Source organism: Lissotriton helveticus, chromosome 12 (assembly GCF_964261635.1).
Source record: "Lissotriton helveticus chromosome 12, aLisHel1.1, whole genome shotgun sequence".
Lineage (NCBI taxonomy): Eukaryota > Metazoa > Chordata > Amphibia > Caudata > Salamandridae > Lissotriton > Lissotriton helveticus.
In genome coordinates, this window is record NC_136073.1 from 658909531 (window position 1) to 658933923 (window position 24393).

The 24393-nt window shown below is 42.7% G+C and overlaps 1 protein-coding gene across 3 annotated transcripts in view; it reads right to left on the reverse strand.

Annotated features, from left to right (window-relative positions):
* Window positions 1–4465: 4465 nt before the first annotated feature.
* LOC144798329 (maestro heat-like repeat-containing protein family member 2A) overlaps window positions 4466–24393 on the reverse strand; it is a 71789-nt gene continuing 51861 nt past the window's right edge. Inside the window, exons 15-17 of one of the 3 annotated variants that reach the window (XM_078669155.1) lie at window positions 8415–8498; window positions 7684–7755; window positions 4466–5033 (exon numbers count right to left, since the gene is read on the reverse strand). In XM_078669155.1, coding sequence (XP_078525281.1) covers window positions 7690–7755; window positions 8415–8498 — 150 coding nt within the window. In that variant the 3' untranslated portion in view covers window positions 4466–5033; window positions 7684–7689. The remainder of the gene's footprint in view (window positions 5034–7683; window positions 7756–8414; window positions 8499–24393) is intronic. The other 2 variants (XM_078669156.1, XM_078669154.1) reach the window with 2 other exon arrangements.

A 24393-nucleotide genomic window follows, 5' to 3' on the forward strand; every position in this document is an offset into this window, starting at 1 on the left:
TGCGACAAATTGGTCTCTCTATGGGCTGCACTTGGGCTATGTGCTTGGGTGTTTTAGCTGGAAATTTTTGGAGGCTGTGTTACCATTTTGTAAGGTGACATGGCAGCCGGCAGTTAGGGACAGTTTCCGATCCCCTCCTACCGACCCTTTAGAAGGTAAGATGGGGGGGTTATTTTGGTTATTATGGGATGGATGGCCGAATTTGTTGGGTACAGGTGCATCGGGGGAGTGAAAATGCATTGTAATTGGTTGTCACTTGAAGCAGGTTCATGGCATCTGGAAGCTAGTTCTGTTCAATTTTACAGTTCACTTGATAGTTGGGAACAAGTTACTCCAGGAGCAGGTAATAAGAGTAGGATAGGAGATACTTAGGGGCATATTATCAACACAGGCGATTAAATTATCGCTGCTTTTATCGGCAGAAAACTGCCGCAAAAGCGGCTTTAGCGGCAGTTTTCTGCCGCAAAAGCGGCTTTAGCGGCAGTTTTCTGCCGATAAAAGCAGCGATAATGTTATCGCCTGTGTTGATAATATGCCCCTTAGTTAGGTAGATCTTTTGACAGGTAGAGAAGAGGTTACAGGGTTTAAAGGGACAACCGTGATTGACTGAGTTGGGGTTGCTAAATAGTTGCAAAGACAGGAGATGGGAGTGGAAACCTTAGGGGTGGTCGAGGGGGATACGTAGATGAAGCATGTATATAGAGGTTTAGTTTTGGGAGGTAAAGGCCAAGGTTTTTTTTTGTTAGATGCACCTGTTTTCAATAAAGCAGCCTTTTTCACACAGCTTGAGAGTTGACTGTGGTCCGTTCTGCGCTTGAGGCCCAAAGGTTATTCTTTCTATTCGTTACAGGCATGTACTATTTAACAAGCGGCTCCACCGAAGGTTGTAAGGCTGAGTCAGAGATGACTAAAAACAACGTTCATAGAATTTTTGAGCTGGGTGTTTGGGTTAGGTTTTTTATAAATAGTGTTTGATTTTAACACAGGGTTTATTCACTTTTTGTTTCATTCACTTTTTGGTGCTTTATTCATTTTGCGGTGTAAAGGCACATATACATATATGAACAGCATGGGTAATTTTTCACTAATTTTCAATTTTAAGTAATTGATAATAGGCACACATATTTTGAGAAAATATATGTTTGAGTACAATATGCATAACATTTTACATTAATTTTGAAGAGTCTAACAATTTATACATGGTTCCTGATGGGTTGTTCTAAATTTCCAGTTACCCCTGACGAAGGGTCTGCAGCCCAAAATGCATTGGGTGGACTTCAAATCTGGTTACTCAAATTGAAATGTGATACACGGAGCTGTTGGACAAAGCCCAGACGGGCATTCTTGGAGCATTGAAAGATTTTAAATCACATTCTCTCTGTCTGAACTTTAAATTGAACACAGATAAAATTAGATGAAAAGGATTACTCATAAGATTACTGAATTTTTTACTGAGACGATTGATGGACTGTATGCAGTGCAGCTGTAAACTGGTGCATGCCGATGCCCCAGGTACTCTTTGTAATTGAATTTGTGACTCCTGAAAATCTCATTGTACCCTGTAACCATTATAGTCAATGAATTAATCGGAGTAGGAGTAACAAGTGAAGTAGGCCTGCTACAGTCTTAGTTCATGAATACATATGGTCTCAGCTGTCAGTAAACATTTATAACCTCTTGTAGAATGTTCTTGCTGACCACTAATTACTGTTGGTCTCTTGCTAGGTGAGAGGTGTATTCCACTAAAGCTGGTCATTGCTGACTGCTGGCATTAATAGACTCACCCACCCTGGCTCCATGATATGTGGTAACCCTCCCTGGTATTACTTTGTGAGCTCTGAATATGCCAAGAGAAGCTCTTTGCATTAGTAAGGATGATTTTGGGCAGGTGTAATAGCAAGTGATTTTTTTTCATCAGGTGTTACTGTCATCTGCAGCTACAGCTACTCATTAATGATAGATTTAACGAGTGAAGATGTCCCTATAATGAATGAGACCTCTTCTTCTGTCAGCAGGATCTCTATTCCCTGTCAAGTAGATAGTAACCACAGGGTGCGTTTTCTGTGGAATATTTACTTCATCAGCCACAATTTAGTAACATTCAGGTACTGGTTCTTATCTCAGGTTTCTTTTGTATCTGTTACACTTAAAAAGCCCTAAGGGATAAGGGGACTTGATTCTATGGAAGATTTATAAGTACACATGGGTTTTTCAAACACATTAGTATGTCACTCAAATTTTAAATTTGTAGCAACCAGTGAACTGGCCAATATAGGGTACCACTGGTTCATATCACTCCTTTATAAAGGCACACCTGGCTAGGTTTTGCTAGTTCCCAGAGCTGTAGGAATGTGTGTGCGTTACTGCAGGTAAGGGAAAGCACACTGTCATCTCATACCCGTCCCCGAGGCCCATACACATTAGAAGAAAGCCCATTTGTGAGCACACCTAACAGAGTAGTTGGAGGAACCATGATGTGCCTACCCCAATTGTGTCTACTCAATTCATTATACAGGCAATAGATAATTAATATAATGGGTTTTTATTAAATCCTATCTTCTAGTATTATCTAAGTATTACAACAGTCATCTCAACAAGACCAGTACTAACAATGTCACAATAAATTTGGGATAAAAGAAGAAAAATACTAAATATTATATTTTGTTAGTGAATTCAAGCCTATCATTGTTGTCAGATCAGTAAATCTATGTAAAACCACCTGCACTCCTTTTTACCACCCAAGAATGGCCTCTACCTCATCAGATGGGATGTCCTTTGAACAAGTACTGCTCCCAGTTCTCTAGAAAGCCTTTCTCCCTCTCCTTAGGAGAGAAAGGGTTATATTGTACTTTCGCCTGGTTATGGCTGTTTCCTATTTGAACGGCATGAAAACCCATTGTTTGGTGAGTGAGCCTGGCAACCTGTTGTTGGGTGAAGCACTTTCTTTTCAGTTGTATATAGGGCACACTTGACCCAAAGGTATCAGAGCTCCTCACATGAACACCAGTTGCATTACAGAAGGACACATTCATTTTTTAAGGCACAGGGAGATTAAGTGAATAAAAGTAGCACTATCATATTGTTATGACAATTTTCACACAATCAAATCTCCTTAGGCCTTCAAGACTTGTACCCCAATAGTCAGTTAGTAAAGGCCTTTAGTGAGGCACTATACCATATGACATGAGTTTTCATGTATCAAGTAAAGACGAAGTAATGAGGGGCATCATGAGGAAAGAAATCCCTCCAGAGATTGCAGTATTAAGCCTGCCATAAAAAGCACCAAACGCTCATCCTGCTTATCTGATCCCATCCCTCCCACTTTTGCTAAACAACAAGCAAATTTTGAGACATACATTCTGAGACACACAGTGGCAGGGGTTTGTTTTCTAATTATCTCGTCTCTGACCTGTGACAGAGAAGTCATGTGACCCTGAGGTATATATCTTCCTTCTTAGAATGAGTCAGGAGTAGAAAAAATAATTTGGGGTAAAGATCTCATGCAAGTTAGGGGCTTGTGCACAGATCCACTTTTTTAGCTTTGTCCTTAATTTATTTCTTTAAGAAAGATGTATGTTTAAACAGTAAGATTCTTTTTGTCCGTTGAACACCACAAATTACGATGATCGTTGAGAATAGCCAAAGAAGATTCCTAAATGTGATCAACATGGAATTTATTTTTATAGTGGTTTGTGTAAATGCGGTTTCCTAGATTCTTAATGGCTGGCATAAGCGTTTTCGTAAACAAGGGACAAAGTAGGAGGCCTGGCCAGAGTTTGCGGAGTGACCAAAAAACTCTCCATGGAGTTCCGCAAGCGATGGAGTGAGGTAAGTTGCACTGCTGATTTTTAGCTCAAAAGGGTGCATCCTTCTGCCACTTGAGATGTTCTACTCGAGTGGCAGCTTCCTCAATGCAAGTGGCATGTTTCTCAACATGAGCAGTAATGATCTACCGCGACCCCACGCAACGAGAAATCTCGCCGGGAGATAGTCTAGCATTGGATTTTCCTAGCTCGCTCTTCCTAACTCAATATTGGCGAGCCATGAGAGAGGAAAGAATCTGCTGCACACCTCTATGCTGAGTTTTTAGAAGCTCTGAGGTCCATGCGGAGTGCAGAGTTAGAAAAAGTCCACAAACTCTTCAAGGGTAGCAGAGTTTACCTCCCAGGCCTACAAATTAGTCTAATGAACAGAATTGTTTTTTTCATATTACTTCCCTTGCACAGATCTGAGCCAAGCGAACTAATAGACAAAGACCAGTGGGTCTCTGTGTTTCAAACTTTTGAATGTGATTGAAGAAGCATGTTCCATCCAAATCCTAAATTCTGCATAGAAAAACATTGCTGAGAGTGATTTTTCAAGAGTGACGCATTGTGATGCAACATGCCCCACACCTACTTAGTTTTGAAACTCTGTCTTGAAGGATTATGCCAGTCATGTAACCAAGAATATATGAGAGTCATCATTAAAGACAAGAGTGATTTAATTTTTAAAACATTTAAATTAAATTAAATTACATAAAATAATGTACAATGTTCACATTCCTAGAGTTTGCACAAGACCATTTGCAATACAAACATGTTAAACAGTAAGATTTACATTACAAATAGTAAGCAATTTAAAATTCACCATGGCTGTACAGTGACTATTGAACAACTGCTTAGTATTGCTCGTTATTATGAACTAACATTTCATGGATGATATTGGTGAATGATTTCATGTAGGAGCACCAGACCAGGGGGAAGTAGTGCTCCGTTATCATTCAAAGTGATCCTCAGCCATACTCCTGAGATGCGGTTGTCGTCCTTCGCCAAATCACAAAAGTCAAATCTTCATGTTTCTCTATGGCTGGTGTAGCTTTACTGTTCAATGATTTCTAATGGTTCTCTGGATGTCCTCTGGTGGGATATTGTGTTTCAGCAACGAATGTTTATGAGAAAGGCAGATGATTAGGGATCCTCAATACATTTTGTCAGTGGTATCAGTCGCAGTGGTCGAATCAAAGGCCAAAGAAATGGTAAGTAGGTTGAAACCTGAAAGTTGAAAAAGTACAAGGTCAGATAGGTCAAGTAGGCAATTGCCCATCCTCACAGTCCAGCAAGCAATGGAGGCACCAGGAGCTCATAAAATATATTTTGCTCTGTGTTCAACTTTGGCTTGCAAAGAATTTGAATAACGTTCACCAAGGTGACGGGGGAGTCAGCACTGAAGAGATTGTGACTCTTCAAACACGACAAGAGGTAAGGCAGTTTATAAAAATGTGCTGCCATACAATATTGTACTCCAGCAGGTGCCTCTTGTCTTCTCTAGTGTCACACCCTTTTGTTTTGGAATCATACAGATTATTTTTACCAATGTGAAACAGGCCTGTTAAATGTCAGTCCTAGGGGTCGATTACGATCTCGGTCGAAACGGAAGCTTTCCGACCGAGATGGTTGGTTTCACTATTGACCCCATAAATACAATTTCAGTTGTCGGAAATGAAACTGGCCAGTCATTCCAGCTGGATTCCAACAGGCTCAAGGAGCCCGTCGGCCTGCGGAGTCTGGCCCTTAATTCATATGGATGCATTTTTATACTGTCCATATTATGATTAGGGTTCCCTGATTTCCGCTTTGTCTGATTTCTACAGATAAACACAGACAGAAAACACTGTCTCCCCTGTCTGTATTTATTTTTGAAAGTGGAAAAATACAGATAATTTAGCTTCTTTTGAGTGATTCATCATGCTGAGATTAATCACTTTCAGGCCAGTAGCTGTACATAATGACAGCAAGGGGAGCTACAAAACTCAATGATATGTCCTTAAATTACTGCATATCTCAACATGTATGTGTGTTGTTACACTATTTCTTTAATGTGAGTTTATTATGTTTATATTTTTTACTGTGTAATGTGCTAAAACCTGACAGGCATTTAAGTATGAGTCCACATTTATCTGTTAAATAAATGCATAAATACACCAGTTATCACCTCATCTATTTAAACAACACAAATTAAATATGGATAAATACCAATAAGCTGGCCAAAAAAGAAATATAGACAAATACAGACGGAAATGTTAAAATAATAAATACCATAAAACCGTGAGACCTAATTATGATGCACGGTTTCCGGGGCAGACTTTCCATGCCGGCTTCCGACATGGAAAGCCTGTTGGAAAGCGTGTTTGGGGGCCTCTAGCAGGGCTCCTCCTGTTGCGGCCTCCGGTTGGGGTCCAAGGGGGCACGTTGATCCCAGCACTGTGTGGCAGGCACCTTGAGGTGCCTGCCACGTGGTGCAGGGAGGAACACAGCCTCCCATTTCTCTATGGGAGCTTGTGCTACAGCTGATTTATAGCCACAACACATGCTGCCATAGGGAAATGTAAGTATGTGACCGCACCATGTGTGGTTGCATCATAATTAGGCGTTTGTGACTGCCAACTAGAGGTCAGTCGGTCCATGTTTCCATGACAGTGTTGGGCGGGCTCAAGGGGGCAGATAACGATGCTTACTCATGGGCCCCCCTTTGCATCTGTACCACATTTGCAGAATTATTTTGCTCTTCTGTGCAATCACAAAGCATCCATAGAGGAATTACAGCTAAGCTCTTGGTGGCTCTATTCTCACATGATGAATCTCTGAAGTGGTAAAGTAGTTCTCTTCTAAAAGGTTTTACACCCAATTTTCCCCAAAATAGAGGTGTTTCTTTTATGATGATGAGTTCTTTGGATAACCCTACCCCGAAATCTCTCCTCCTCCAGCACCAATGGGATGTGATCGCTCAGTCTCGCTAGTTCCATTGTTGGGGACATATTTCCCTAGGCTCTTGAAAACCTATGTATTTCGTTCCTTTTCAACCCTCATAACTGTAATGTAATTTAAAACAGTAACCAAAGTCCTTATATTATAAGTGGCTCTGGAATTATGAGACTAAGAAGGGCCGATTGTACTCTTGAACATCTAGTACAAGAATATCGTGAAACAGTAATACTGTGGACAAAATATCGAGGGACAAAATATTAAAGGGTAAATGCACAAAGGGACATATACATTTGCCATTCTTTTCTCCAAATAAATAAAGATATAAGTATATGTATTTTGATACACATATGTTGAATTAGGTACAGAAAATCTTTACATACTTACCTTTTGATATTTTGTCTCTTGATTTTTTTATCAATGATATTAGTGTCCCACAATATTGTTATTCATGAGACACATAGGAAGGCCAAATTATGGAACACAGTGCAAATTATGCAGCATAATGTAGTACATTCTGTGACAATATTATTTTGCTGTTTTATCAAATATTAATGCTGTTCTCGCAAAATGTTTTGCCTCTCTAGTACCAGTATAACACATGGGTGATAAATTCAGGTGAGTAGTTAACATTTGCCACAGAGCAACACCATGTGTAATTGTTGATTCTTCTAAACTAGAAAAACATTTATTTGTAAAAAACTGTAAACTATGTAGCATAGGGTGGATTGTTTGGCAAGTATAGTAAACCCATTATTGTATGGAAGAAGTGCCTGGAGACCCTCACGGGTGACAAGCAGCTCTCTACAAATCCACCCTACATTTACATTACATTCCAGTGACCCCTATCGATAAGTGATGGTTTGTTGTGTGATCCTTTTAGTCTGATAGTACTCACACTCTCACTAACATTGACAGGAAAAAAGCATCAAAATCTTACCTCACCCTACTTAGAAAGTATGAACTCGCACAACCTGAGAGTGCTTTTCATCATTTTGATCATGTCCTCAAGCTGGTAGATAGAGAGAATGGAAACAAGAAGGCTATTTAGACATGACAACATGTATAACAGTTGACTTATTTTTCTCAAAAAACTCAAATTGTGGGCATTGCCAGTAAATGGTTGACCCCAAGGAATAGGAGCTTTTTTCTCCATTGAGTATAGCCAAGGCCAGCCAAATTCTTTGTCTAGTCTAGAAGTGAGGATAGAAAAAGCTAAATTTGCTCCTATTGTGAAAGGGAATTTTTAGCCCATGGATCCTTGCTCGCTCACAAATTGGATCAACCCCAGTGTATTTTGTTTCGCAGAAGAGGTTAGTCTAGTAGTCAGAAGGGTAATTGTTTTAAATAATCTCTTTTTCCTTCAGGAGATAAATTCCACCTCTGTACATTTACACTGTGCACTAAAACCAGCTTTGAAGTTAAGAAATCAGCTCTAGCTCTCTAAGGGTACCAGTGGATGAGAGACGGATTGAGTTGCTACACCATTCACTCCTTGTTAATAACGTAAAGAATTCCTTGTGTTTCTGAGAATGGAGGATAGTTTCCATGGGAAGTTATTCGTGTGATATCATGTGGATGTACTTTGTTTGTGAAGATGGTATGGAAGAAACAGAATTTGAGAGAGAAGGCACATGAACATGATGGTATTGTATTTTAAAGAAAACTCACATGTTTCTCCGGTGAAAAGTTGGGGATGTGGAAGTCATCCCTGTATTCTGGTGGTGGTAGTTCTTCAAGCAGATTGTCTGGATCCTGAAAATATAATAAAAAAGATCAGCATTACCAAGACCGTTGTAAACAAATGTAGACTGTCATGAGTCTTGAAGATGAAAGTCATGAAAGGCTGCACACCTCAAGCAAATAAAAAACATATGTACAAGAAACAGCATACTATGTTCACTCCTATTTTGGCATTTCACATCCTTAGCACCTTGTACTCATCACCTAAAAGCAGAACATATGTGTGAGTGAAATATTGCTTATGTGAGTAATGGATCAAAGATGCAGTAACAGTGAATAATAGTGATTTTGCAGTGTATACGTGTGCTGCTACCATACGTGCTCACTCTGCTCTTTACCTAAGAAATCTTGTATGGCTCTTTCTAAACAATACAGTTTCTACCTTATCTGATAGATACCATCCTGGCTCCCAAAGGGCTCGCCTACCATTGACAGATCACTCACCTCCACTACATTGTAAAGAAATCAAGAAAGAAATTATTGGAGGACGTGGCCAAGCAGCCGAAGATGGTAGCCGCATTTTGAGCGAGCTACATGCCAGCTCCTAGAACCTTGCTGAATCCGAACCTTAGGTGACCTATTTTCAGTTGCAGGCACCAGTGCAGTGGCCCTATAATCACCCCCTTTGGCCCACCCAAACCTATCCAGGGAGCCCTGGATGAGAGAGCCAATTTCTGCAATCGACGGCCTGGGTGTGCATACGGCCTGCCTGTAGATGGGAGGCAAACACCACCTGGAGCTGTAAACCCACAGTGGCAAACCCTCTCTGAATCGACTCCTGGAGCGTGAGAGGGAGAGAAGACAGGCGCATGGCTGAGGTGTGGCCATTGCTGCTTTCACTTCCAGGTGGTGGCCCGTAACAATGTAACGGGCACCTTAGAGTGGAGGAGATGGACTGGTCACCACACATGGCTAGGACTGAAACTGCAGCCTGGTTGAGCCAACTATGGGGCAACCTTTTCTTGGATGCACACATCAATGTGGTGCCCGCTACACTTGTCCCCTTTGGCCAACCTAAGCCCATGTAGGGAGTCGGGGATGAGAGAAACTTATTATGCAAACAACGACCTGCCGGGAGATGGACATGCCGCCAACAGACACAACCTGGAGCTGCAATCTCACTGCAGCGACTTACCTCTACCTCTGCATTGACTCTTGACTCGCAAGGGAGAGGATACAGCCACATGGGAGGGGAGTGGTAGGGACCACCTTTCATTTTAAGCACCCCCATGGGCTTGTGACAGCCCAGCTGATTTGGTGGCCCAGAGTAGAAAAGAGGGGGTGGGCAACATGAGAGAAATTCCCCACAGAATACTTCAGAACCTGCATTATGGATTGTGAGCTATCCTCCTACTTCATTATGGAAAGGGCGCACAGGGCACTGGCCCTAAGGCCACAGCAAGGAAGACCGCCTAGAGGCATTACCATCAGTATACTGTACCTTATGGACAGACTATATCCTGCGGCAGGCACAACAACGTCCATTGCACCAACTCTATGGTTACGCTCTCCCCCGATTATGCAGGTAAAGTGCAGCCCCTTCTTACATCTTTCTTAGAGGTTAAGTTAAAAGTTAGGGCTAAGGACATTCAATATATGCTGATGTACCCTGCCAAACTGAAAGTAATGTATCAGTGGAGAACCATTTTGTCCGGAACAGCTCTGGGACTGAGCGGCGGAGAGGAAATAACTGCCCATATCAACTAAGGAGCCAATGACAATTTGGGAGGCCGAAGGGGATCAACCATCCCATTCTAGGAGGAAACTCAGCAGACTGATAGGAGGCCGACTGCGGTCACAACTGGAGGACAGACATAGGGCATCCTCCTCAGAGAGCTCTGGTGATCATGGGGGAGGGGACGCTACCAGTGGATGATGAGATGTTATTCAGTGGTATAGAGTTTGGTCCCTTTCCTTCCTTTCTTCCATGTAGAGCTACAAGTTTATTCTCATTCGCTGACAAAGAAGAGACACATTGCATCTGTAAAGAGGGGCTGTCTTGGGGCAAATCACTCCCTGCTACACAAGACTATGGTGATTTCTTTATTTTGATAGAGTACTATGTTGTATTGTATGTTGTTCCTATTCAGGTTGCTTGTTTTTGGGGCGACAGATGCTTCCTCTTTAGAAGTGTTGATTAGAGGGTTGTTGGGGAAAAAGTTGGGTACTTTAGGGTTGAGTTAGGTCACAATACTACGTCTCATGCAAGACACATTGCACAGGCCCTAGTCAAACGGGCTCTTTTTAGGCTCTATTTATTTACAGCACTATTAGAAAGTAGACATTGCACTTACTGCTTTTTGTGCGTGACAGCCCATCTCTAATATACGTCTGGGGTGGGTGACAGCTACACTTTGTGCATTCAAGCAAGACCGCCACAACACATAAAGGATAGATGGATCTATGTACCCATCTAAATATGTCTGCATTCTGATGGCCTTGCTTGGGCGGGGTGGAAGGGAGGGAGGGTCCAACACGTCACTTGAATAGGCAGTCTCCTGTCCTCACTAAAAGGACAGATTATCCCTGATGGACAGGACTGAGTTGAAAGGAGAATCTATGCACTTCAGAGGGCTGCTTTGAAGTCACACCCTCACATCAAAGGCACTTTTGGGTATAAGTACTGGGTCTTTGACCCCCCACCCCGAAAATCAGACACTTCTAGATCTTGAACTGAATCTATCAGAAGGACTGTTGTGGTGCTCAAATGACTCATTTTAGACTGCAATCTTGAAAGGCCTGCTTCTATCTTGCATTGCCCTGCTGTCTGCTGTTCTCGGACTCTGCTGAAGGAGAGCTTGACTCTGCCTTACCGCCAAGTGATCTCCAGGTGCTTGTGGCTTGCCTCCTGTTGCTTGAGAATCAGGGATATCAAAGTCCTTACCCCTGCTCCTGTGCCTGAACTTACTGGAAGTGGTCCGGTTGGAGGCTACACGCAGGTATCGAACGGGTGCCAGGCGTTGCAGGCGGTGTGCCATTTTCGCCTCCACCCCCCTCCCGAGACCTATGGGGCGTGGATCTTTTATTTTTCAAACTATACAGGTTCCTCTGATTATGAGGTAATTTTCCCACAACTTGCTGGTTTGTTCATTTTGCACCTTTTTTTACACTGATTTTTAACTTTCACGTCCTCTGGTCAGGGTGGGCCTTAGCGTGCCCATACCGCCGAGGTACACTCCCCATGGTCCTGACGAATGCCCAGTAAATCACACATCAAGGGCAGAAACATGTTGACCCCACTGTAAGTGGAAATAGCCAAACAATTAACTTGGTAGTTTCCTAAACACATTGCTTTTAATATGTCAGATTGGCCACAGAATAAAGTTTTTATTTGAGACACAATCTGGACATTTTTAAACCCTTTTCACATTTACATAATCTTCACAACTAACCAGCTCCGCAGTAATCCTGGCGTTGTAGCACACCGGGGAGGCATTCAGCTTCTCCCGGTGGGCCCGATAATGAAGCATGTCACCAACCAGGGTGGTGAGTGAGGGCTTCCTATACAAATCTAATAAGACTTGCATACTCATCTTCTCTCCTTTTGTGCTTCTATACATTTATTGATTTACACTCTTTCGTTGTTTGAAGCTTACTGGAAGTGGCCCAGATACTTGCAACATGGAATTTGGCGCATCTCCTGTCTGTGTGTAATAGAACCGGCGATCAACACTGTTGCTGGAGTTTAATTGCCACATCACATTTGAACCAGCACTTTGCCTCTAGAGATTAATGCATCGGACAGCACATCTCCGCCACTGCAGCTTGGTGAGATCGAGGCATCCCCTCGACTGTGTGGCAGAATCTGGTGAGGCACATCACTCAACACCTCTCGACTCAAGCACCCATCTTCCGAACTGACACATCGCCATCACTACGTGGAACAGATCGACTTGATAGAGCGCGCGGGTCACCCGACCAATAATTTCGCCACTTCCGGCTTCGGGCCCATATATTTCAAATCACCATATACATTGATCGGATGACCTCACGGTCTACTATCAATAATTGTGTGAGTTCCTTTCGTTATTCTTTAGAGTACCCGACTTACCATCCACCGATGCGGGTACCTATGACCCCAATGGATCAGGGAGCTAGCTGTAAAAGGAAAGGCAGCAAAATACAAACCCAACAAATAACATTCAAAACTCTTTGTGAAATGACCACGGACAACTGGAAGTTTTAAAGTCTTTATCTAATTTAGTAAAATTCAGAGAGTATCAAATTCACAGTAATTAAGCAATCAATAACCAGAATAACATAAATTACACAGCTAAATAGCAAATACGTCAGTGCAACCATTTATAAGCTAATGGAACCAGGGCACATTCAAATATGAAGGACCAGAAATTAGAACGTTTAAGATGAATCCCTGAAGATGGGATAGTCTTTGATTAGGACTAGTATTCTGAAATTATCTCAAGGAAATGAGACAGGATTTCGGGACATATATATATATATCTATAGGAGAGACTATGAAGAGAAACACGCTATGCATCAAGGCAAAAGTTCTTTAGACAATTTAAGTATGGATGTTCTAGACCATATCAGGAAATGACAAACTGCAATGCAAAATATAATTTCTAACAGGTAGGGTAACATAGGAATATGTTATGAAATAAATGCAAATGACTTTATGATTCAATGGTTGCGGAAAAGCATGGAAAATTAACATATGCAAAGATATGTCTTTATTGAAGCAAAAGACAGGAAGTTTAGAAAGGTGCAAGATTCAGAGTTTTCAGAGTGATATTTACCTAGACTGGTGTGGAAACCAAACCCTGGCCACGGGTCAGTTAAGGACAGGAAACCCTCAAGGAAGGATACCCCTCAATGGACAGCAGGTGCAGAATGGACACCCAGGACAGGACAGGAAGACCAGATCAGGATCAGGACAGGACCGTCAGGACAGGACCCTCAGGACAGGACCGGCACCCGCAGTTCGGAAGCAACGCCTGCGCTCCACCCTCTCTGCAGCTATCGATCAAGACCCCGATTGGGTCAGCGAACTCCCAGCAAAGTGCTCCGCCAAGCACTTTAAGGTTTAGTAAAACCTTAGTCTATGGTCAAATTTCGGACAGAGTGCTCCGCAGCGCTCTGTATCTTCAGTCACCTATTGAGTGCGTTGGGTCAGTGACAGGTCAGCTAAACCAGACAAGTCGGACAAATTCCCTAGGTGAACCCAGGGTAGATATACTGTTTTGGGACGGTGTACCACCCCCCAATGTTGCAAAGTGTCAGAATCCCTCAATTTGGATTGGTCCTAAGGTAGGTTTTGGGTAACACACCAATCAGAACAGACTATTTGGAGGCCTAATTTGCATAGTAAGGTGCCGCCTAGCAAGATTGGGGTTCCCGTGAGAAACTGCATGGAATACAATAAGAACTGTTCCTTTGTAACAACTCGAGGACAGTCGATTCCATCTTGCCAGGTCAAAGGTGGCTTTCACATGAGCATCTTGCTTGTGGCTGCCAGCTGGCTGAGTTCCACCGGTCATGGCTGCCACTTGCTGCGTACCATGAGCATGCGTAGAAGCGACCTTCAATATGGCTCCCAACCAGTCGGACCCCCATTTCCCGCAGTACATGAAAAGTAAGCGAGAACAAATTAAAACATAGAAGTGAATGTATGTAAACACATCATTGGTTTTGTACTTTAAACTTATCATTATAAAAATATACTATGCAATTGAAATATTAGCAACATATACACGATCACAAGAGCATCACCACGTTATTCACGAAAGCTGTGTATTACGCATGCGCACCCTTTTCCCACCAACTTATAACTACGTCAGGTCACGTGAGTGTGACTGACGCATGCGCAGAAGCAATTTTCCAAGCGGCGGCCATGTTTTAGGGACATGGATTAGTTGTATTAGAAAACACATATGCAAGCTTCATCTACTTCGTTCGGATATAAAAATAAAAGATTAGTAAGACGTACAAATTTTATTAATTGATTACACACGGGCGAGGTTCATGACTCGAGCAAGTCGTAATGCAAAGCTTGCTCTATCAATCCCCTCTTTGATGATATTTACTATCATCACAAAATAATGGAACCAGATGCCAACTTCTCACACTTTATACAACTCTATCTCTTTCAGCAAGCGATTCAGCTTCTCTTTCTCATTTTTGGGCCGGGGCTTTCCTCCACCCCCACCCCCAGGACCTTGGTTCTGAGTAGATTTAGCCATTTTATTCAATTGTTTTTCCTGCTGTTCTGCGAGCTTCACTTGAGCCCACATCACCTTTTCCTTGAGGGCCTTTTTCTTTTCTGCCATCTCGTCCTCACAGTATTTTGCGTACCGTAGGACCTCATCCATCTTTTTAGTATGCCAACAGATTTTGTTATCTTTTATCCATTGACAAATTTCGGGTCTTAAACCATTTACAAACCTGTAAATAAAATTTGTCATATCCTTCATCTCGATGTTATCTATACCACTGTATGTTTTGAACACCTGCAACAGCCTTTCATAAAAGGAGTGCACAGTCTCGTCTCTTTCCTGGGTGGTTCTATCTATCTTGGTCCAATCAGTTTCCTTTGCTGGCACTTTTAGTTTCAGATGCTGAATTACCTGTTCATATTTTCTCATTACTTCCTTCGATGGTTCCCCTGTTTTTTCATCTCTTGTGTATTCCTCACTAGGCCAAGCTATGACTATTTTACACTCGGTCCATAGATCCACAGGGACCACTATGTCGAAAAACCCATCCAGGTCCTTCCACAGGCATTTTTGCACCTTTACAAACCTCTCCACCTGCCTGTACCAATCCACGGGCTTTTCGCGTAATTTCGGGAAATCGTTAGTGAAGGACACAATATCCTGTCTGGACCATGGAACGTGCACATATTTTCCACCTGGTACTTCGCGCATAGGGCATAACTGTTACGGTTTGTCAGCTTCCTTTAGCAAGAATTCGGGAGTTGCCTGCCTAGACCTGGCCTCATCCTTTTTCTTGACCCATCTGGCTTTCCACCTTTCCACATCTCCCCATTTTTGCAATACTGTCAATAGTTCTTTGACCTGTGCTTTCTTCCCTGAAACATTCAAGTTTTCCAAATCCTTGTCTGAGAAATCTGCCCTATATGGTTTCTGCAGAGGTTTCGATTTTGAAATATCTATTCCCATGCTAGCAGCAGTGTCTGTCAGTTTTTCATGAAGTACTCGGGTATTTCGGGTGAGACTCTTGCAGATAAACAGCATTTCGTCTTCAGAGTAGGTATTTAATCTATCTAATCCTACGTTTCCTGCCATCAATTCCTCTATTTCTATTCTCAGCTTGTAGAGATCTAAAGGTTTCGTTGGGGACGCTTGTTTTTCAAATTCTTGACTCCATCTTTCGATTTCTTCAGGAGTCACCAATGTGACACTCTTCGTACCTGAGGTCGATTCCATTTGAATTTCCCTCGCGTTAAAAGGATTATGTCTTTTCTGTATCCTTTTTCCGGCATTTCTAACGGGCAGATCTAGCAGCGAGACCTCCGACTCGCACTCACTTGTCTGGTCATCTACAATTAATGGTTCTGGTCTGGTCGGTGCAATGACAGGAGTAATTACTGGAGGGTTTGGAGTCCCTTGACGGTCCCCGTACAACGGAACCACTGGTCCGATAGTTACTGGGATCGTCAAGGCTTCAGGACTTGCATTTAGCTGTGACATTTTCTGTATTATCTCAGCTCTCTGTTTTGCTAGCGCTTCCCGCTCTTTCTCTTCTAATAACCTGTCCAAGGATTTGTCATGTAACACCTGCAGGGTTAGAATGGGAGCATAACTCGGGGCAGTGGGATGTGTCTCACTTGGTCCTCCGCCATAATTAGGTTTCTGAAACAAACTTCCTGTGCCTAGAATTCTCGGATCTTCTTCATCCCGGGGCTGCACTAACGGTAATCCTAAACCTAAGGACCTCACCTCACCTCCGTAGGGGGGACGAGAGCAAAAATCTCCTTCCCGTGAATATCCCATCTCCCCACCTACCGGTCTCCTGGGGTAAATACTTCTGGCTTCTACGGGTCCTAGATTCTCAGTATGAGGAGGAATTGGATAATTCCCTCCTACACTTGCAGACCTGACCTCTTCCCTTTGTAGAGGTCTCCGGGGAATATCTCCTGCACTCGAAGGTCGGTGTCCTTCATTATAAGGAGGCGGACTCCTCATGCATATGTCATCTAACAATTTGTCATCTGATTCTCCGAGGGGCCCCCAGTGTTTGGATTTCTCGGTCCTTTTTCCCCCCCCCAGGAGGATCTTCTGCTGGCATCATGGGAAACAGTCCCTCAACAATCATACTCTGTCTCCATTCTTTCATCTTTTTGTCTCGGGTTTCTTGTTTCAGTTTTGGGTAATACTTTGTCAGCCCTTTGTCCATTCGGGGCTTTTCTCTTTGGAAAGCCTCAATCTCCCATTCCTCTAATGCCTCATACTGTGTTAGTCTCGGTCTGGGATGTAATTCATTCATTCGGGTTCTTAAATTGAATAGGATCCTACCATTAAAGGTACCTTCTAACGGAAAGGCCATTATTCCGTCATCTTGTGTGTATTTCACCCAATTTTCTAACCATACACATGTATTGTACCCTCTGTCGAACATCATGAAAGAGGCGGGAGTATTTGGTGGTGGAATAACAATGCCCTCTCTAGTTTTGATCGGCTTGTCCTTTTTGAAGTAATTCTTTACCTTATTTACAAGGGACATTTTTCTCTTATTTCCGTACATAATGTTGTATCTATTAGCTTTCCACTGATCTCTTTCGAACCCTAGATGTCTTGAATCAGGTCTAGTCTCTGGAGTATACGAGTGCCACATACGATTCCTACGCTTAGCTTTGTTTACAAATTTACTCCCAATCAAAATGCGTCTTGTAGTTCCGTGCGACCAATGAGGTGCACGAGTTCAAATATTTTCAGCCAATGGGTGCGCGGCCCCTTCGCGAGACAGTTCTCACGCTCCGGCGCTCACCCCTCCTTCACAATTCCAGCCCCGCTACCCGCCTGCTGCGTCTACCAATCCCAGCGCGGCACAGAGTGACGTCAGAGAAGCTTCGCGACTGACTCCCTCCTTTCACAAGGTAACGGAAACTTTCTTTCTTTCTAAAGTGCTCAGTGCTTGGTTAATTTACAACGAATACACATTCGCCACAGTGCTCAAGTGTCTAGACAGGAAAAGTTTTCACTGCAAGTAAACTACTTCCATTTACTTTTCACACTCTGCGGGTAGATCTCTTCCGCCTACCCTTCACTCTAGCATCAGTGAACCTGTTACTTCCCTAGAGCCATCCACTCTTTCCGGGATATATCCGAGTCTAAGGTTTCCCAGCGGACCCTTTTGCTTTCACCCAAGCTCCGATGAACCTGCTAATCTTCCGATGTGACCCTTATTAGGTTACGCCACTATGGGAATTTTGCCAATGAACCTCGTTGCTAACATTTATTCACACATGTATTAAAAAAAAAACCCTAGTTAGTGCTTCCGGTTCTACCTAACCTGCACCTAACCTTCCTTGAGCCTGCGACCTCAAGGCAAGTGGATTCTATTCACCACTCGCTTTTCAATTCCCCGGGGATTTCCGACAACACTTAACAAACCGTTTTACATACGCATGGATTAATACATATAACAATATAAGAACAGGAATAACAATTTTAAAACAATTCATAAATTTCAAAAGCAACGCATCTCAAGAGAGTGATCAAGTCTCCGAAATGGCAGCTCTTGTAGCAGCAATAATGTCAGCAGCTACCGACTTGGCTAGCCTAACTAGTCCTACCTAACCTTTAACTATTCCCTAACCATAACTCTGCTACCAGAAAATTACTGATAGAGCGCGCGGGTCACCCAACCAATAATTTCGCCACTTCCGGCTTCGGGCCCATATATTTCAAATCACCATATACATTGATCGGATGACCTCACGGTCTACTATCAATAATTGAGTGAGTTCCTTTCGTTATTCTTTAGAGTACCCGACTTACCATCCACCGATACGGGTACCTATGACCCCAATGGATCAGGGAGCTAGCTGTAAAAGGAAAGGCAGCAAAATACAAACCCAACAAATAACATTCAAAACTCTTTGTAAAATGACCACGGACAACTGGAAGTTTTAAAGTCTTTATCTAATTTAGTAAAATTCAGAGAGTATCAAATTCACAGTACTTAAGCAATCAATAACCAGAATAACATAAATTACACAGCTAAATAGCAAATACGTCAGTGCAACCATTTAGAAGCTAATGGAACCAGGGCACATTCAAATATGAAGGACCAGAAATTAGAACGTTTAAGATGAATCCCTGAAGATGGGATAGTCTTTGATTAGGACTAGTATTCTGAAATTATCTCAAGGAAATGAGACAGGATTTCGGGACATATATATATATCTATAGGAGAGACTATGAAGAGAAACACGCTATGCATCAAGGCAAAAGTTCTTTAGACAATTTAAGTATGAATGTTGTAGACCATATCAGGAAATGACAAACTGCAATGCAAAATATAATTTCTAACAGGTAGGGTAACATAGGAATATGTTATGAAATAAATGCAAATGACTTTATGATTCAAAGGTTGCGGAAAAGCATGGAAAATTAACATATGCAAAGATATGTCTTTATTGAAGCAAAAGACAGGAAGTTTAGAAAGGTGCAAGATTCAGAGTTTTCAGAGTGATATTTACCTAGACTGGTGTGGAAACCAAACCCTGGCCACGGGTCAGTTAAGGACAGGAAACCCTCAAGGAAGGATACCCCTCAATGGACAGCAGGTGCAGAATGGACACCCAGGACAGGACAGGAAGACCAGATCAGGATCAGGACAGGACCGTCAGGACAGGACCCTCAGGACAGGACCGGCACCCGCAGTTCGGAAGCAACGCCTGCGCTCCACCCTCTCTGCAGCTATCGATCAAGACCCCGATTGGGTCAGCGAACTCCCAGCAAAGTGCTCCGCCAAGCACTTTAAGGTTTAGTAAAACCTTAGTCTATGGTCAAATTTCGGACAGAGTGCTCCGCAGCGCTCTGTATCTTCAGTCACCTATTGAGTGCGTTGGGTCAGTGACAGGTCAGCTAAACCAGACAAGTCGGACAAATTCCCTAGGTGAACCCAGGGTAGATATACTGTTTTGGGACGGTGTACCACCCCCCAATGTTGCAAAGTGTCAGAATCCCTCAATTTGGATTGGTGCTAAGGTAGGTTTTGGGTAACGCACCAATCAGAACAGACTATTTGGAGGCCTAATTTGCATAGTAAGGTGCCGCCTAGCAAGATTGGGGTTCCCATGAGAAACTGCATGGAATACAATAAGAACTGTTCCTTTGTAACAACTCGAGGACAGTCGATTCCATCTTGCCAGGTCAAAGGTGGCTTTCACATGAGCATCTTGCTTGTGGCTGCCAGCTGGCTGAGTTCCACCGGTCAAGGCTGCCACTTGCTGCGTACCATGAGCATGCGTAGAAGCGACCTTCAATATGGCTCCCAACCAGTTCGGACCCCCATTTCCCGCAGTACATGAAAAGTAAGCGAGAACAAATTAAAACATAGAAGTGAATGTATGTAAACACATCATTGGTTTTGTACTTTAAACTTATCATTATAAAAATATACTATGCAATTGAAATATTAGCAACATATACACGATCACAAGAGCATCACCACGTTATTCACGAAAGCTGTGTATTACGCATGCGCACCCTTTTCCCACCAACTTATAACTACGTCAGGTCACGTGAGTGTGACTGACGCATGCGCAGAAGCAATTTTCCAAGCGGCGGCCATGTTTTAGGGACATGGATTAGTTGTATTAGAAAACACATATGCAAGCTTCATCTACTTCATTCGGATATAAAAATAAAAGATTAGTAAGACGTACAAATTTTATTAATTGATTACACACGGGCGAGGTTCATGACTCGAGCAAGTCGTAATGCGAAGCTTGCTCTATCAGACTCATCTCACTGTTTGTGACCAGGAAAGGTAATTTGATCACTTGGTCCTGCATGGGACCTGTAGCTGGCCTGCCCTTCCACGCGGTCAGCCTGAACGTTGACTTTGACCCGGTCCATCACGATGTAAAGTAACTTTTTTAATGCTACTTGCTTCTAAGCGTTTCACTGCATGTATTCCTTTAACATTTAATATCTCAACTTCTATACATTGGATTTTTGTCATTTTGGTCTTGTTTTGTTTATAATAGTGTTAGTATTTCTAAACCTGTATGGAGTCTTTTTGTGGGGTATTCTTTCTGTTGCTGTGTGTTTGTGTGTTGCACAAACACTTTACGCATTGCCTCTTTATATAAGCCTCACTGCTCTGTGCCAAGCTACCAGAGGGTGAACACAGGTTATCTTTTAGTGTGGATCTAGCTTACCCTGACTAGGATTACTGCTTCTGCTTGGACAGGCTGCATTCTTTTGCCAACCAGAAACCCAATTTCTAACACATGAGACCCATAGGAAACCTGGGACAGGAATATGACCCCGTTGACACGCAAAATTAAGGGAAATATGGTGAGATAGATCTCCCCCCGATCATAATGGAGTATAGAGCCAGTCAAGTCAAGAATAACTTTATTTCAACTCAGAGAACCATGAAAAGATTTTCAAATTAATATGATTAAAATACAATACATACACAATTCATCATAAAAAGGTAAAATCTCTGTACAGATTTTACTCCTAAGGCTATCTGATCGCAATGGAGTCTCTTATGTAATTAGCTACTGCAATACAGATTTCAGCCGTAGCCAAAGACGGTAAGAAGTTAAAACCATCAATACGAGCAAGAGTGAGTATTTCTTAGTAATGGCAGCAGAAATCTAGTTCTCTCTGATTTATACAATGTGCAAAATAATACAAAGTCCATAGTTCTTTAAACTGAGACGTTATCACATGGGCAGAGCATAACCTTGTTTGATCACCCTCCTTGCCGAGGAAATGCCGGCAACAAAGTGCACAGTGCATAAACAGAACCTGGTTAGATAAAATCAGAACTGGAACGTATTAGAAATAAATAGATAACATTGTGCAGGGGCAGGAAGCAAACAGGGGACTCCAATATTGTCATGTTGGTAACTAATAAGCCTATTGCCCCTGGAACAGTATGCCTCCTTGAAAACTCCTTTGACATTTAGAGGAATTCCTTCAGGGTTTTCAATAAAGTATTCCAGACCAATCTCATGGTAAATCCTCTCTAAATATTAAAACCATGGAACCTTTAAAACATTGTCTGATTTTTGGGAATCTTTAATAACATCACATGAAAGTATTAAATCCTCAGAGGTCCCTATCTTGGCCTATAGAAGAAAAGGGGCACTGCCTATACGGTCTTCCATAAATTCTAGTTAAGTTCTGTATGGCAAAAGAGGTAGGAACACTTTTTGGGAGCATCAGTAATCTTTTCATGAATTTATTTTCAATTCCTACAAACTGTTGGTTTTTAGCGTAGCCCCAAACCCCAGCTCCATACCTGGCAATAGAGAGACATTTGGCTATAAAGGGTAATTAGTTCCTTCACAGGCTTGTGCCCCAATGTATGGTTTAAATCTTTTATTAATTTTCAAACAGGAAAAAGGACAAGACCCCCAGGTCCCTAGGGACAATGCAATAAAGACAAAAAGTTGTCCCCAATTTAGAAGCAAAACGGAATAGTGCATCCATCACCCTACTTGTCTGCTGTGCCCTTATGGTTAAAAGAGGTTCCCATCTCAACAGTTTGCTAAAAAGATTGCCCAAGTATGAGAAGTTACTTACCTTTTCTGTGTAATGTGCTAAAACCTGACAGGCATCTAAGTATGTGTTTTTTCCCCATTACTGCCATATCTTACTATGACTGTTGTACCGGAGTGACGACTGGGGAGTAGGGTTACTAACGCTTTTTCCACACCCATACCTTCCAACATAGCCCATAATTTATCTCGGTTGACAGTGTCAAAAGCACCAGATAGGTACATGAAGGCCAGATGGATAGAACTCTTCAAGGACCTTCTGTGCTTATTAATGATTAAAGATGAATTAAGATATTGTTCAGTTGTACCACGCCCTCTCCTAAAACCATTTTGAGTATTGGACAGAATCCAATTTTCTGTTGCCCAATCTTTCAAGCGTGCAAGGAGGACTCTGCCCAAAACCTTATCTGTGGCGTCTATCAACTAAATGGGCCTTTGGCATGCCAGGTCACGTTTTGCACCTTTCTTTAAAGATTGAGACCACTGGTGCTTCCTTCCATGATGAGGTTGTATAGCCCTCTTCATAATGGTTGCATTGCCACAGCTGTTGCATGTTTTGCCACACTACCTCCAGAAAATCCTTACCCTTTGGTTTACAACCCTACAGTTCAACATCAATAGCTACAAGTAGGGAGGACCGGTGCCATGAATCTCTCATAAGGAGTGCATTCAATCCTTTGTGATGGCGGACTAGGGGCAGTAGACATCAGACTATAACACTGGGCAGCTCAGCTCAGCTGCTGGCGGTTAATGACTGGATCTTTGGGGACCGGGGGACCCAGCCACGAAACTTAAGCAGACTCCCTTTACCGGGTAAGCACCAGAGTTTTGGCTGTATGGGGAGTTTCTCCTGCCCACTATTCCAGCCATTTTAGCCGTTCCAGCCATTCCATTGATTAACTGGAGGTTGCCTACTAGGAAGAAGCTGTTGTGCATGGGTACATGCCCAACGGAAACGGTAGGGCTGCTGGGCCCTGAGATAAGTTTGGGATCTGTAAATAGGGAGACATCTGGCAGACATACCATATGATGTTCTACGACCAACTTGAAGCTAAAGAGGATTTACAGAGATCCCAGTTGTTTATTTACCTACTGTGCGGACATGCACTGGTTAGGCACACGGGCCACATAACAGCGCTCACAAGAGTACAGTCCATTAGAAATCTGACTCATGATGTTAGCTATTGGTAGGAAAGGCAGATCTTGCTTATACAGAATTCTGGTGCTAAATGTCCCAGACCGGCTAAACAAATTGCAGGAAAGATATGAGTCAGACCTGAAGCCCTTGGATGATGACAAATGGATTAAGGTAAACAATGGCAGCCGAAAATGGGTAATATTGCCTCACCTGAGATTAGACCAGGTTAAAGAATATATTAAACCCCTGAGAGGCTATGAAGGATGGGGAGGGACAGCTGCCCTGAATATTTTCGTTATGGACAGACCAGAAGCTCCTTCATGCATGTGGTATGGAAATGCAAGGTGATTCAGGTGTACTGGATCCTGCAATACCCTAACCTACAAAGGGTATGCCGAATTCTGATAGAACACAATCCCACGTTGGCTATCATGGAAGTATTTCTGGGATGGGATGGGTAAGGGGACAAAAACTGATGATTGGGACCAGTTGTGTTTTTGCTAAACGTCACAAAGCGGGCCATTGGAGATGCAGGCCCCCCACAATCTCAAAGTAGCCAAGAGGGATGGTATAACTGCTCTTTAGCTGTGGAAGCAGTGTACAGATCCAGAGGGTAACCACAAAAGTATGATAGAATCTGGGGACAGTGGAAAGTACAGCCCAAAACACCCTGAGCTGGCCCCCATAGGAAGTTCTTGGTGGAAAGTGCACAGTTGTCCATGGCACATATCCATCTATAGTGAACCGGATTGGTAACAGCAGACTTAACTGACATCTACTTCATGGTATTCCAGAACTAAATGGGATGTTGTGCAAGGGGGGCATGGGATGGAGTGCTATGCAGTGGTACAGTAGTGTGATCTTAAATGTGTTGAAAACTGAATAAAAAGAATTTTCAAAAAATAAAGAAATTGCTATACAGCTACAGGAAAACTCAACAAGAATTTCCTCTTGCGCAATAACTGCTCTTGAACCAGTGTGAAATTGCAGCAATGAAACTTAACCAATCTGTTCACTTCGATGTCAAAGCTGACCCTGCA